At 52.3% G+C, this 14974-nt stretch overlaps 1 protein-coding gene across 8 annotated transcripts in view; it reads right to left on the reverse strand.

Moving 5' to 3' along the window:
- Positions 1–14974, reverse strand: part of SHANK2 (SH3 and multiple ankyrin repeat domains 2) — a 695443-nt gene that overhangs the window by 185757 nt on the left and 494712 nt on the right. For all 8 annotated transcript variants that reach the window (XM_054662507.2, XM_054662506.2, XM_054662505.2 and 5 more), the window contains 2 exons: positions 10613–10695; positions 8866–8990 (listed from right to left, as the gene is read on the reverse strand). In XM_054662507.2, the coding sequence (XP_054518482.2) occupies positions 8866–8990; positions 10613–10695 (208 nt within the window). The remainder of the gene's footprint in view (positions 1–8865; positions 8991–10612; positions 10696–14974) is intronic.

The following is a 14974-nucleotide window of genomic DNA, read 5'->3' on the forward strand; positions in this document are numbered from 1 at the left end:
AGTGAAGCTTCAGAAGTAATTTTTACAATTGCCACCATTTGTTGAGAACTCATGATGCCAGAAGCTGCTACATGCTTCACACACACTTTTATTTACAGTTCAAGAAACTGAGGCCAAGAAATGAGCAACCTGCCCAAGTTCACACAGTTAGGAAGAGGCAGAGCCTGGATTCAAACCTGGATCATATGGCACAGCCTGTGCCCTTGACCGCGGCTCCTCTCTGCCTCTCTGCAACCCTGTGTGCTGCCATCTGCCAGTCCCATGGCATCTGAGCACAGCAGCCATGGTCCCCTGAAGTGATTCTGAATCTTTTTATAGCCTGAAATTGAAATCACTGATGCTTCAAATTAGAACCCCAAAATGAACGAGCCAAGACTTCAGATTTGCAGTTGCCGAGCTGCCCGCATCCACCTTCTCAGCAAGATTCCTGGGCCACTCCTCAGCCCGAACCACCTGTTCCCAGTCAATATGGAGCACAGAGAGAACGACCTCCCCAGGCCCAGAAGGCCACATGCAGAAAAGGGATCCAACCTCCCCGCCATCCAGGGCTCCCCACAGAGCAGTGGCCTCTGTCTGGGAGAAGAAAGACCACAGTGCATTAAGCCTCAGAGAGCAGACCCCAATGCTGTTGGCCTCAGAGACTGAAGATCCCCAGTGCTATTAGCCTTAGAGAGTAAAGGCCCCCAATGCTATTACCCTTGGTCAATGGATCCTGACGACACGGTGAGAAGCCACTGAGCTGCCAGGACAGAAACACCCCACACTCAAGAGGGATGCAGGACAGACCCTGTTTGTCTTTGGTGTGAATGCAATGAAATATTGGCCTTGATGACCAAAGCACCAATGTGACCCTGGCTCAAGAATTCAGCAGTCACCCTGGGTTCCTGCTAACATCAGCTGGTGTTTGGTCTTTAACTTGGTTATTAAGTAGCCATTCAAAACCATCTAAATAAGAGTGGAAGAAATTTTGGGGATGGGGTGGAGAGTTCCTAGATTGGTCATCAGGTCCACCAGCAGGACATGTGACAAAGTCTCTCACAATACCCCAAAAGGCAAGCTAGAGAAATGTGAGCTGTGTGATGTGGCTGAACCACTAAACCCAAGGGATGCTGGCACCAGGCAAACCACAACAGGGCTCTGGCCTTGGCCCTGGGATTTGCTGCTAGAGGGCAAAGTGGGCATCAGGAATAGGAATTCCAAGGTGATCTAAAAGCCAGACCCATGCCAACAGAGAATTGTACAGGCTGGTAAGTGCTCTGGGAGCAGTGGTTTGAGTCAAAGGAGGAGATATGCCTGCCAGGGACTTTGGAGGCTGGCGGGTGGGGTGGGACAGGTACCTCTATTAGTGATATTCCCCACAACAGAGGCACAAGGAAACCATGGCTCATGTACTCTTGGCTGGAAGTGTCCGACGTACTTCGCACATGGTGGGTGTGCCCTGTGACTGCTACATGCTTCAAATAATAGTGGTAACAAACATCAGTCATTATTATAATATTATTATCCCTGTTTGTTCAACTAATAGCCACTGGTTGCCTCTTCTGAGTCAGGCATCATTAATGATGATGAAAGACAAGATGATAATCAATGACAAATACTGACTGAGGACGGGTGGGGTGCATGCATCTTTAGTCCCAGTACTTCAGGAGGCTGAGGTGGAAGGATCATTTGAGGCCAGGAGTTTGAGACCAGCCCAGGCAACAAAGCAAGACTCTGGCTCTATAAAAAAGTACAAAAGTTAGCTAGGTATGGTGGTGCGTGCCTGTAGTCTGAACTACTTGGAAGGCTGAGGTGGGAGGATCTTTTGAACCCAGGAGCTCAAGGCTGCAGTGAGCTGTGATTGTGCCACTGCACTCCAGCCTGGGCAACTGAGCAAGATCCTGTCTCTAAAAAAGAAAGTTGATTGAATGCCAGCCCTGTGCTCAGCGCCTCTGACCAGCAGTCCAGTGCTAAGAGCCCAGTTCTGCACAACCACCCATTTTATCAACAGGAATACTGGGACCCAGCAAGCATAATGACTGATCATGATGCATCTGGACTTCATTTTCTTTCCTTTTTCTCTTTTTTTTGAGATGGAGTCTCGCTCTGTCACCCAGGCTGGAGTGCAGTGGCGCGATCTCGGCTCACTGCAAGCTCCGCCTCCCAGGTTCACACCATTCTCCTGCCCCAGCCTCCCGAGTAGCTGGGACTACAGGCGCCCACCACCACACCCGGCTAATTTTTTGTATTTTTAGTAGAGACGGGGTTTCACCATGTTAGCCAGGATGGTCTCGATCTCCTGACCTCTTGATCCGCCTGCCTTGGCCTCCCAAAGTGCTGGGATTACAGGCGTGAGCCACTGCACCCGGCCTGGACTTCATTTTCTTTCCTCCAAGTAATATTTAACTCTGAAGCTGTGGGGATTGACCCTTGAGCAGCGAGCTCTAACAACTGTTCTTCACACCAGCTTGGTTGCAAAGTCAAACATGCTAGAGGCCACCTCACATTTCTCAAGTCCCATTTTAAAATACCAGCCCAAGAAACATATATATTTTTTTCAAGACAGAGTCTTGCTCTGTTGCCCAGGCTGGAGTGCAGTGGCGTGATCTCGGCTCACTGCAACCTCCCTCTCCCGGGTTCAAGTGATTCTCTTGCCTCAGCCTTCCAAAAAAAAAAAAAAAAAAAAAAGAAAGAAAATGAAGTCCATATTCAGCATGATCAGTCATTAGGCTTGCTGGGTCCCAGTATTCCTGTTGATAAATTGGGGGGTTGTGACAGTAGCAGAATCACCTGAGATGAGCTGGGCTCCTCAGCACTGGACTGCTAGTCAGAGGCGCTGAGCACAGAGCTGGCATTCAATCAACTGGGATTAACAGGCACATGCCACCATGCCCAGCTAATTTTTGTATTTTTAGTAGAGACAGGGTTTCACCATGTTGGCCATGCTGGTCTCGAACTCCTGACCTCAAGTGATCTGCCTGCCTTGGCCTCCCAAAGTGCTGGAATTACAGGCATAAGCCACCACGCCTGGCCTTATGAGATACTCCCAGGGTCTCCGAGGAAAACACCAGGGCATCCCTCTTAGCATCCTGACTTAAATACAAACCACGAGTATAAAGAAGATCCACGCCCTCTCTCGTGCAAGTATTTAATACGAGGAAAATGTAATTAGCAAACTCGAGCACCACTTTTCAAGGATGAAGGATACTGCCACCTGCTTTAACTGCAAGGGAAAACCTATTTGGAGAAATTAACACAAAAATGAGATTGGCCACTTCAGGGCCAAGAAAACAATCACAAAAACCATAGGCGTCATCAGAGCCCTGCAGCAGGCGGGTAAGGAATGGCCCCGGGAAATTAATTAATGCCCAGGAAGGCTTTTTCCTCTGACAGCAAACAGCACTATCTGTGCCAAGGGGGCTGGACATTTGTCTCCTCTGTGAGATAACTTTCTTCTAAGACACAGTTTCCTATGTATGAAATGGATACTTTTCAAAATATGAATACTTCGATTCTAGGAAATCTGAGAGAAACATCTGAAAGAAAGAGAAAATAACACAATCTTACCACCTAGGGGTTAATATTTCCTTTCCTTTTTGTTTTCTATTCTATGACTATACTGGGGAAAGATGGTATTAGATGATATTGTGCTGATCATTTTGATTCTGCCTTTCTCACTAAGTAGAATGTAACCTTTTCTGGTTGGTATTAAGAGCTCCTTGTAAACATCATTTTTAATGCTTTCTTATGAATTCACAACAGATGTCCACTGCCACTGAACCATTCTCCTATTAGCCCCGCCCCCTCCCTGCCCCAACTCCTTGTTTTTGCCACACTGTAATTGCTACCTGTTTTTGTTTTTGTTTTTTTTTGTTTTTTTTTTTTTGAGATGGAGTTTTGCTCTGTCACCCAGGCTGGAGTGCAGTGGCGTGATCTCGGCTCACGGCAACGTCCGCCTCCCGGGTTCAAGCGATTCTCCTGCCTCAGCCTCCTGAGTAGCTGGGATTTCAGACACGCACCACCACGCCCAGCTAATTTTTTGTATTTTTAGTAGAGACGGGGTTTCATCATATTGGCCAGGCTGGTCTCGAACTCCTGACCTCAGGTGATCCACCCGTCTTGGCCTCCCAAAGTGCCGGGATTACAGGCGTGAGCCACCACGCCTGGCTGATTTCTACCTGTTTTTTAAAAAATTATTCCCTTAGCATGGATTCCTAGATGTAAAATTCCTGGTTCAGCTTTATGTCTCTTGTTACATACTACCACATTGATTTTGAAAACATTTATGGCAACTTAGGCTTTCCCCCAGCAACACATGAGTGCTGTCACCAGCAAGGAGTATAGTCACAAAAAAGTATTTGCTAATTTGAAAATAAAACAGTCACCTCACTGCTTTTCTTTTTACCGTTTGCCCATTTATACATAAAGCACATCAAAGTGTTGTTCAGGCATCTTTGAGCCATGACATTACAGAGTCAGACAATGTTGGATTGGAATTCCACCTTCTCCACTCACCAGCTACATGGCCATGTAGTTACTGCACCTATGTACCTGAGTTTCCCCATCTGTAAAATGGGGAGGAACACACTTGCTATATGGATGACTGTGAGGGTTAAGCGGAGCACTGCAGGGCTTGTAGGGCTTGGAGATCCAGCTCAGCTGCTATAAACAAGGACACAGGCTTCTTGGGACATTTGTTGCAAATGTTGTTTGCCCTCTGCCTGCCTGCTGTTGAGTTGAACTGTAAGGATGTCTCAGTTACAGGATATTTTAGATCACAAAAGTCATTCAAGAAACAACATTTAGGTTGTCAAACAAGGGGTTTGTGGAAGACAGTCCTAGTCTTAAGACTAGGAGATTAACGCAGCACCTGCTTGTGTTTGGGTCGAGGAGACTTTAGTTGGCAGGCCACATCAAGAGGCTGGAATGTCAACTTGCACTGGGCCAGTGGGTCATCACCTTGCCTGCCTGTTGGGACCCCCGGCATCACCACTGCAGCTTTCATGGATGCCCAGCTCTCACCTCATGCTTCTGATTCAGGGCGTGTGGGCTGGAGACGAGGTTTCTATAACCCTCAGGTGACTGACACCCAGCCAGGTTTCACTGAGTGAGACCTACAGTGAGCCCTGCATGACATCCAAGTGGCGTCCCCACCTCCACATCTCCTTACACACTTGATGCACTACCGTCATCCAGGAACCACCCACATCCTCCTTAGCACATGTCGTGAACTTCAGAAGCAACCTGTGATCTCTCCAGCCCCATGTTGTGGGAGTGAAGGGGCCTAATAAGGGCCATCTCAAAGAGACAGCAGACAAAGTCTTCAGCAAACTCTTACGGCAGGCTCACTCTCCTTTGAAACTCTCTGGTCTCAGCTTCCTGACAAGCTCTAATCATTATGAAAACCAGTTTGGACTGGGTTTCCTGTTGTCACCAGAGGGACATGGGCCTCTGTCACTCCTGGCTGGTGGAGGCCCCATCCTCACCTCTGACCTGCATAGAAAGAAACACCTGCCCTGCTTCTCTCGGGGGCTGTCACTGCTCCAAGCCTCGGCTTCAGCCTCCCTCAGCAGGTCCCACGGGCATTCTCCGCAGGGGCATTCAACTTCCCGCCGCCCTGCCCCTCCCACGGCCTCTGAAATCTCTCTGGCTCCTTCTCCCCTGGGCTGGCTGACATTTCACAATCTGGGACGGCTTAGTGTCACTGGCTATCCTGGGAATTCCGGCACACTAGCTGATCTGAAATGGCAAATCGCACCATCCATGGGGCCACTGTGATCAAATGTCCCTACCCGTGGGACATTCACTTATCTTTCACGTCCACCTCTGAGGTGAACCTTTTATTATGACACAGCTTGAGTGATAACATCTATCTGTCTCATGAGACTCCCGATTTGGAGATAGCTCAAAGCCTTTGATTGTGGTTGGTAGGGTCAGGGGGTGGTCAACCAAGGAACAAAAACAACAGCAAAAGAACAAACTCTTCCCAAAAGCTTAGGTAGGAGAGAAATAAATTCTACAAGCTAAGTACCCAAGAAAGTCATGCACAGCAGGAAATCATGACAGGCACCAAGGCCGAGGGCTGGATGGCCACGTCGGGGCATTCTCACAAAGTTAACGAGGGAAAATGAAGTTCTAGAGATACCAAAGACATTAAAAACCAACATTCACTTCAAAGGGTGCCCATTGGTCCAAAAGTTCAAACCGCAGCATGCATTTTTAAAGAGAAAATAAAAATCTGTCACACTTTCAAGGTTCTTTCAAAATAGCAGAGAGAAAGGAAGGCTTGCCAAGGGCTGCTTGGGGTAAGGAAGACAGAATGCCTGCATTTTGGGCAGCTTTTCACATAGAGACCTTGCACCTCACCGGGAGCTCAGAAACCCCACTGACTCTAGGACTGGCTGCTCACCAAAAAGAAAATTCACGTGAGACATGTGAGGCTATTTCACACCATCCCTCCAAGGTCAAAGCTCTTCACTAAAAATAGAGAAACATGGTCTGTTGGAACAAACACACACCTATTATGCTATACAAGATTTTAATATTCCGGTGGCAAAATCCAGTCGCTAGGAACACAACTCAATGGAATTCTCAGTCTTAAGCCCCTAGAGGAGAATTTCTGAGTCCCAGAGGCAGCTGTGGACATGAACTGGGAAGAGCCAGGATCGCGCAAGGGTCCAGCTGCCTGAGCCCCGCACCCTCATTAGTGTATGACTGGTGTGGAGCAGCCTCGTAGGGCTGTGGAGGGCCCAGTGCTCCTTGGGTTATCTGTGATAATCATAATGCAGGCGCAGCCCTAATGCATCTCAGGACCAGCCATTCCTAGAATACTGGAAGTCAGAGGTTACCCAGAATATAAAACCTGCCCCAAAATGGCAAATCTATTTGCATACCAGAGGTTAAAAGCAATGTCAGAGGAGGTGCTTAGAAACAGAAGTGTGGAAACTCTCAAAGCTCCAAATTTCCACAAAGGCTTCAAACCGACAGGACAGGTCCACCTTCTCAGCCCCACCCAGGTGAGCGCTGCAGCCACAGACAGCTACATCTTCTAACCCACTGAGGCTCCGCTCACTGGGCAAGTGCAGGGCCCACACACGTGCCTCAGCAGGCCACGTTTCTCTTATTGATGAGTTTATCCAGGAAACAGTCCAATGAGCTGAACAACGGGGGTTGTTCTTGCATCTGCAGCCCTCTTTTATTATTGAAAATCAAGAACCAAGAGTGACCTATTTCAACACCCCCCCCCACCCTGCCTGTCACACGTGCACACACTCTTACACCACCTATAGACTTCAGCCCTGCTGCTAGGCCCAAGGTCACGCCCCCCCAACAGACACACACACACACACACACACACACACACACACACACACACACACGAAGGGGACTCACATCCCAACTGCATCCTACAGAGGATGATTCAACCCAGGCCCTCTGCATTTCCATGAAGGTTACAAATCGAGTTAGCCCACAAAGCCACGGCGGGCTCCGGTCTCTGTCATTCTGGTGGTGCACCCGACAGTTTCAACACACAAGAACCCAAATAAGCTCATTTCTCATTCAAACCAGGTTCTGATTGGTCAATAATAATTTAAATGCATCTTCCAGCAAATCAAAGAGATCAACATGAGGCACTCAGAATAAGTTTAAGCACCTGCTCCATCTTACCTGGCTCTCCAATAGTCTCTTCCCTTCTGACTTTCCACTGCCCCCTAATAGTCCTGAGGATCTCTAAGGAGATCACTAGCAGAATCATAGCATGAACAAGAAGCTTGGGAGCTTAGGCCTGATTGGGAGAAATGATCGCGGGTAGCCCTCTCACCACGGGTGGAGATGTGGGCTCCTCATTTACAGAACGAATGTCTGTCTGTCCGGCCCAATGGCAGGGACCACCAAATGACTGGCTGGATGCCACGTACCCACCCCTTCCACCTGCATGTGGAGTTCTGATGTACACGAGGCTGGGCTCAGGGTGACATGGAAGAGCGTGTGCATCCAAGAAATGCGCACTCCCAACAAGGACCATTCGAGTCTACTGAACCTTTAAAATATCATCTTTTTCAACCTGTAACATTCTTTTCTTCTTCCTACTTCCAAAGAGTCACATGTTCCTTTGCATAACAAGATTAAAACTGAACACCTAAACTCACAAAAAGGCCAGGTGATCAGATGTACTGGGGCCTCCGAACCCCTCGCACACACCAACGTGCCAACCCTAGGGACTGTTTGCAGAGCCGGAGCACTCAAACCTCTATTCTCTAAAGGAAGAGAATGCTCTTTCCTTTTCAGTACCAGCAAAAGTTCATTTTCAAAGCATCTGAATTCCTAAGTTTCCTTTTTGCACCATCGACACCAGCCATCCCTCTTGCCCGGGCTCCTTGGTCTTGGAAGGCCATCGTCCATCTGATGGGGTGGTTACCACAACCTGCAAATCTACAAGCTCTTAGCCATCAATGTTACAGACCTCACGCCAGCAACTGCCACACAAGAGTGCTTGCCGACTCACCCATAGGACACAAGAAGGGACGATGACTCCTCTTGGTGCCTATTTAGTCACAACTAAACCACCCACAGGTCTGCACATGTCCCCAACATCATGGTGACCACATGCCTCCTCTTTCTACCTTCTACTTCAAGACCAATGACCAAATTCCACAGACTTTTCCTCCTTCCAACGGGTTACGGCCAAGGCCTCCAAGACAAGCCCAACACCAGGTACACAGGCAGTGGCACCCACGGTGGGAGAAACTGACCAATGAAAGTTCATGGCAGCCTCCACAAGCACCCCCAGACTGGGCCTCGTGGCTGTGCTGCCAGGACTACGACCCTCTCCCCGAGAGTCGGCGCTCTCCCCAAGCAGAAAGATACAGACACCTGTGTCCCTACCTCAATCAAGAAGTCCCCGGTCCTTAGTCCGGCTTGCCATGCCACCCCACCTTCATCCACGGACTCCAGGTACTGTAGGGCTGGGAACGCCGGTGTTGGTGTGAATTCTTCAATGGGTGTGTCAGCTGGGAAGACAAGCAGCACCTGGTTACAAGCCTGGGAGATGTCTTCCAAGTTCACATTGCCTGACCTCCCCACGGGACCCCGGGAGGAAGTGGGCCCACTCATCTCCCATTGCAGGTGGCTAGTCCAGGCCAACTCTCCCCCAGGAAAGGCTTGAGATTCATACTCATGGGCTGATGCAACTCAAGCAATGAAGTCAATCGCACTTTGGGGCCGCCATCATATTTCTTGGCCTCTCTGCTGAAACCACAGGATAATGTGCTCTGTGGTACATGTCTACACGCCCATCATTTTCTTTAAAAGCATCAGTGACTAAACATTTTCGGTTCTAAAAATGGAAAAGTTCCTCCCCTGCCACACAGAGCTACAGAAACACCACACTAAACCACTTGCCAAATTTACATCTACGTAGACTCGCAACCAAGGGAATTCAACTTGGAACGCGGACGGAACATCACGCTGACCCAGTGGGTGGCTACAGATTTGGAATGTGCTCATGAGTCCTCTCTACAGGGAGTCCAGGCCTCTGTGACCACTCTGTGTGTGACCAGTGTCCCTGGGCACTGGCATGTGTGTGTGTGGGTGCTGAACCACTACTGCCCAGCACAGTGAGGCTTGGCTTCTGGGGCCCCACACAGCTGCCAGGTGCAACTCCAGGGCAGGAGATGGACTTTTCTAGGGAGGCATGAGTGGCCAGGGGTGGGTGGGTGTGGAGATAAAGATTCCAGCAGGGGGAGGGGAGAGCAAATCACACAGACAGGCGTGGATGCTCTCACAGAGACAGATGCATCTGCTCTTTCTCTCTCTGGACAGCTCGCTATGGAGCTGCCTGAGTCTGAGGCAGGTGGGCATGCCAGCTGGGGAGGAGGCCTCCTGCAGCACAGGTGCGGGACCCCTGGCACAGCGCGTAAGCTCCAAGATGAAACTTCCACATGGCTGAGCCACACACGCAGTGGGCGGATGTCCCCTCTCATGGGGAGGCGATGCCATTTTGTTTTCTTTTGGAGGGGAAGCTGCGCGTGCAGGGTGACTGGGAGGTGCACCGCCATGGACTGCATTCCTGAGCCTCCCACGACGGGCCACGTAACGTGTGTGCTGCCGGCTCAGTCCACGGCAGAGGGGACCATCTTGTCACATTTCCTTTGCAAAGTCACCTTAGAGGTGAGCACACAAATGCCTGCCGCCCTTGGAGCCAAAGCCCACTCCCAGAATGGGGCAGTTTCTAGGTGCCTGAAACTCAGGCCAGGGCAATCCTGGGGATTTGAGACCCGGAGCTCTGAGGGTAGCCACAGTCTGGCTCAACTAGAACACAAAATACGGACCACCCCATCATTTAAAAACAAAAGGTAGGAGGGGCAGGAGGGAGAGAGAACCCATTCAGAACAACATCATCTACAGAAAATTAAAAACATTCCTAACGTTTTCTGAGTAAGGCACAATGTGAAGGAACATGGTTGTCTAGCAACCGAGTGCCCCCAGGAAAAATGCTTATTTAATGCTTATTCCTGAGCTGGGGAACGTTTTTCATGCAGGCGTATACACACACACACACACACACACACACACACACACACACACACACACAACATGGGAACATATTCAGGCTCGGAGCGGCTGCTCTTACCTTTGGCCCCTCGAAGCACGAATCCAAAGCCCTCATTGTCTTTTTTCTGCAGGACCACCGTCTTCTCCTCAATAATGCAGTCACTGTAGAGAGAATTCCGGGGACAGCGACCATTATTGTAGCCCGTCATCATCACCGCGGCCGCTCCTCCGCCGGGGACGTTCATCATCATAGCCAATTAATCACCCCAGCTCGCCAGATCCAGGCAGCATGGAGGAAAGAAGGCAGCGAGGGTGCAGGAGGAGCGAAGGAAGAGGGGGGTGGCTACCGGGATAGGCGAGCGTGGCACAATGAGACTTGCAGGGTGGGGGCAGGCAGAGCCGGAGCCAGCCGGAGGAAGGAGTCATACATGGTGGGGCGGCTGCCGAGGGATGGCTGAGCTGGAGGCTCAAGGGGGGCTGGCCAGGACGCCGCCCAGGGCAAAGAAAGTAAGTGGCCCGAACGGCGGCGGCGGCAGCGGCGGCCTCAGCAGCGGCGGCGTCGGGAATGAGCTCCTCCGGCTTGTCCCGACCACACGCATCTTCCAGGGAAGCCCGGGAAAATCAGCCAGAGGAGAAATGAGGCAGCAGTTTTGTTTTGCTTTTCCTTGAAGGGGGTTTAAAATAAAATCAAATCCTATCTGCTCCCCGCACGAGCCGGCAGCAGGCACCAGAGACGCAGGGACCTGCGCGTCGCATCCAGCGCCCCCTCCCTCTCCCGTCCCGGCGCCGGCGGTGTGCGGCAGGCAGGAGCCCCCACAATCATCTGACGAGCCCACAGTGCGCCCGGCGGCTGCCTGGGCGTCATCCCGCGCGAGCATCCGCAGGCTGGGCTGGGAGCGGGCGGGGAGGGGGGAGCGGCTGGGGCTCTCTCTGCATCCCCCCCTCCAGCATCTCCCCCGTCCCTCGCAGCCTTGGAAGGTGGCCGGTGGCCGGTCGGGGGGTGGTGGGGGCTCCCTGGCAGAGGACTCAGGACATTTCGGTGTTAAAGCCCCTGAGAACACCAGCCCCCTCTGGGGATGATGAATTCATTGCTGGGGAACTGGAGGGGGTATGTGGCTGCCCCTTTGAGATGACAAGCTAAAGCCACAACTGCTTGCCTCTAGCCATGGCATTTTTTTTTTTTTAAGGCAAGAAACCAAAAAAGCTCCAACTTTGCTCTAGTGTCCACAGTGTCCTCTCGCTTTTCCTGCTGCTCAGGGACGGTGCACTGCTCAGTGAGCCTCCAGGCTGCGGCTGAACTGTCCTCCACCCCCACCTTCTGGGTGGCCCGCGGGGGCAGAAGGGGAGTGAGATGAAGGCTGCCGGCACCCCCCCCCCCCCCACCGTAGGACTCTGCTGCTGCCCGGAAGTTAGTGGGGAGCTGGGAAGGCCTCTGCGGAGGGGAGCAGGGAAGGGAGGGAGGCAGCGTGGAGGGAGGCCTCTGCAGGGTCTTGCGGGGCTGTGTGTGAGCCTCGGGGGTGAGGAGAAAGGACACCAGGCCAGCGGCCCAGCCGGAAAAAGCTGCAGATGGGTCATGAGGAACCCACCAGGCCCCCGTCGCACAGGGGCAGTCCCAGGGATGCAAATTTCAAACAAGGCCATGTGCTGACGGACTCTTGGTCCCAGAGGAGTGCGGGTCAGCTCTGCCTGGCACCAGCACCAGGTTCACGGTCTACAGGAAGCACAGGGCCCCAGGTGCAGCCAGCTGGTGACAGCACAGCCACCCCGGATTGGGGGGCCCTGGGGAGGAGGAGGGACGGGGCAAACGTGGATGACAGGGCTCAGTATCCTGGACAAGGGACGAGCAGCGGCCCCTCGATCCTCCCATTTTACAGATGAAGCTGGTGAGGCTCAGAGAGATCGGAGGACCCAGCTAGGGAACGCGTGCTCTTCTCACCACTCCACGCACACACCCCCGACAGCATCAGAGGGTCGTGCATGGAGGCATGCTGGGGTGACCCTGTCTTCCAGGAATAGCCCAGCATGAATGATAGCTTCACAGCCGAAGACCAGGACAATCCAGGTGACTGGTCACTCCCGTTGTCAGCAGCTGGGAGGGGGGTTCTGGCCCCTGACCTTCCTTACCCTGCCCCCTCCCCAGAGACAGCCTGCTAAGTGCAGGGAGGTCCACTCTGGGGAACTCGGTCACAACTGTGAGCCCCTCTTGGCTCATCCCTGGAAGCCCACTTACCCTGCTCAGGGCCACCAAACAAGGGCTGACACAGGGTCAGAGGTCCAGGACCCTGGGAGCCTGGGGGTGAGGTCACATGGTTATTGTGACCTTTAGAAAATGATGGGGCTCTCTAAACCTCAGTTTCCCTGCACAGCAAGAGTGGGTAAGAACAAACCTACAGGCCTCTTGGGATCACCATGGGGTCAGATGAGGCCATGCCATGCTGGTGTGGTGTAATAGGATGCCTCAGGCCGCTGTCCCTGTGACGGCTGCCATTAACCTCCAGCAGGCCTGGTAGGCGGCCAGGACTCTGCAGCCCTAAGGAGGCTGAGCAGGGAGAGCTGGGGCTCTACTGCCATGGATTTAGGGGTCCATGAGGCATTGATGAGCAGACCCTCTACCAGGTCCCTCGACCTGTCTCCACGGCCCCCCACAACGAGAACACAGACTTGTGTCCCTCATGGGAAATGCCTTCTAGTCACCACCCATTTTCCCTCTGAACTCCTGAAAGGGGAGTCAGCCCACCCCGGCCCCATGGCTCACTCACGGCCGGGGAGGCGCAAGCTGTGTGACCAGCCTGTGTGTCTCCTGTGTCTCCTTCATGGAAGGTTCTCTAAAGGCCAAGGCTGCCAAAGCCAAGAGCCTCTGCTCAACCCTGCTGTGCACCTGCTGTCTGCAAGAGGAGCTGCTGAGGGTGACCGCCTCCCTGAAACCCTGGAAGGATGATGCCGAACCCTGGGGTCTGGAGCTCAGGGCCCTGCACTCTCCCTGGGGACACATGGGCTGATCAAGTCCATCTCCACCCAGCTCCAAGGGGAACCTGTCATGCGCTCCAGGCGTGCTCACTTGCACTGCTGGGCAGCTCCTCCTGCAGTGCCCAACGCCATCCAAACCTTGCATCTCCAAGATGACCCAGACCACTTCCTGCCAGCATACCCTGCGACGGGAACTTCTTAGGGCCAGGGGGGCTGCCCAGACACTTGCTAACTGTCTCCCATAGACTAGAGAAGGGCAGGGGCATTCCAGTGTGGCTGGTGGAGGCACAGGCTTTGGCATCACAAGGAGCGTGGTTCAAATCCCAGCTTTGCTTTGACCCCGAGGTCACTGACCTATCAGGCCCCAGAGCCTGCTCTGCAAAATGAGAACAACAAGATACACCTGATGGGTCCTGAGCTGGAGGCCGTGGAGTCGTGCATCCATGCCTCAGAACCAGCCCAGGCAAGCAGCACATGTTCATAACTCCAACAGTTACAAGTGGGATCCCTGTCTGCACACGCCACCCTCTCTTCCCCGGACCCCCTTCCTCCTACAGGGACCCCTCTGATCTCGATATCCAGGGCTAAAACCTTTTCAGTGATTCCTAATGCACCCAAGAACTTAGTTTTTTAAAATTAGAGACGGGGTTTTGCTCTGCCACTCAGGCTGGAGTGCAGTGGTGCCATCACAGCTCACTGTAAGTTTGAACCCCAGGCAGTACGTGATCCTCCTACCTCAGCCTCCCAAGTAGCTGGGACTACAGGCACACACCACCATGCCCAGCTAATTTTTAATTTTTTTGTAGAGACAGGGTCTCACTGTGTTGCCCATGATGGTCTCAAACTCCTGGCCTCAAGGGATGCTCCCTTCTCGGCCTCCCAAGGTGCTGGGATTATAGACATGAGCCACCACACCCTGCTCCATCTGAGAATTTTCTAGCCCACACTTGTAACTGTGCAAAGATCTTGCCCCAAGACTGTAATGGCCCTGTCCTGTTTACTCAGTAAAACACGAAACTGCTTAGTCTCTGACATTAAGAAGGACTGTTTCTAACTTCTCTTTCCGGCATTGTTTCAGGATCTAAACAGCCCCCACTCCCCACCCACCATGAACCCATCTCACTTTCACTCGCAGACAGACATGGGTTTGAATTTCAACCCAGACATTGACCACCTTGACTACTTACAGCCTCAATTTCCTGACCTGCAAAGTTGGGGAGAAACCTCTGGCTTGTAAGTTTTAGGAGGAGCAAGTGAGGCGATGCCCAGTGAATGCCCCATGAGCAGGAGGCTCCTTGTAACCAGGGGAAGCTGCTCTTCTTAGCATCCCCGTCCACCTTCTTGAGCTGGGTGACCCTGGAGAAAATGTCCCCTCTGAGCTTGTCTCTTGTGGGGGAGGGGACATTTTCTACAGGGTCAATGGGGGCAGTGACCTCATCCTGCAGACCACCCCAAATGCCCACAGCACCCCGCA

Source organism: Pan troglodytes, chromosome 9 (assembly GCF_028858775.2).
Source record: "Pan troglodytes isolate AG18354 chromosome 9, NHGRI_mPanTro3-v2.0_pri, whole genome shotgun sequence".
In the NCBI taxonomy this organism is placed as follows: domain Eukaryota; kingdom Metazoa; phylum Chordata; class Mammalia; order Primates; family Hominidae; genus Pan; species Pan troglodytes.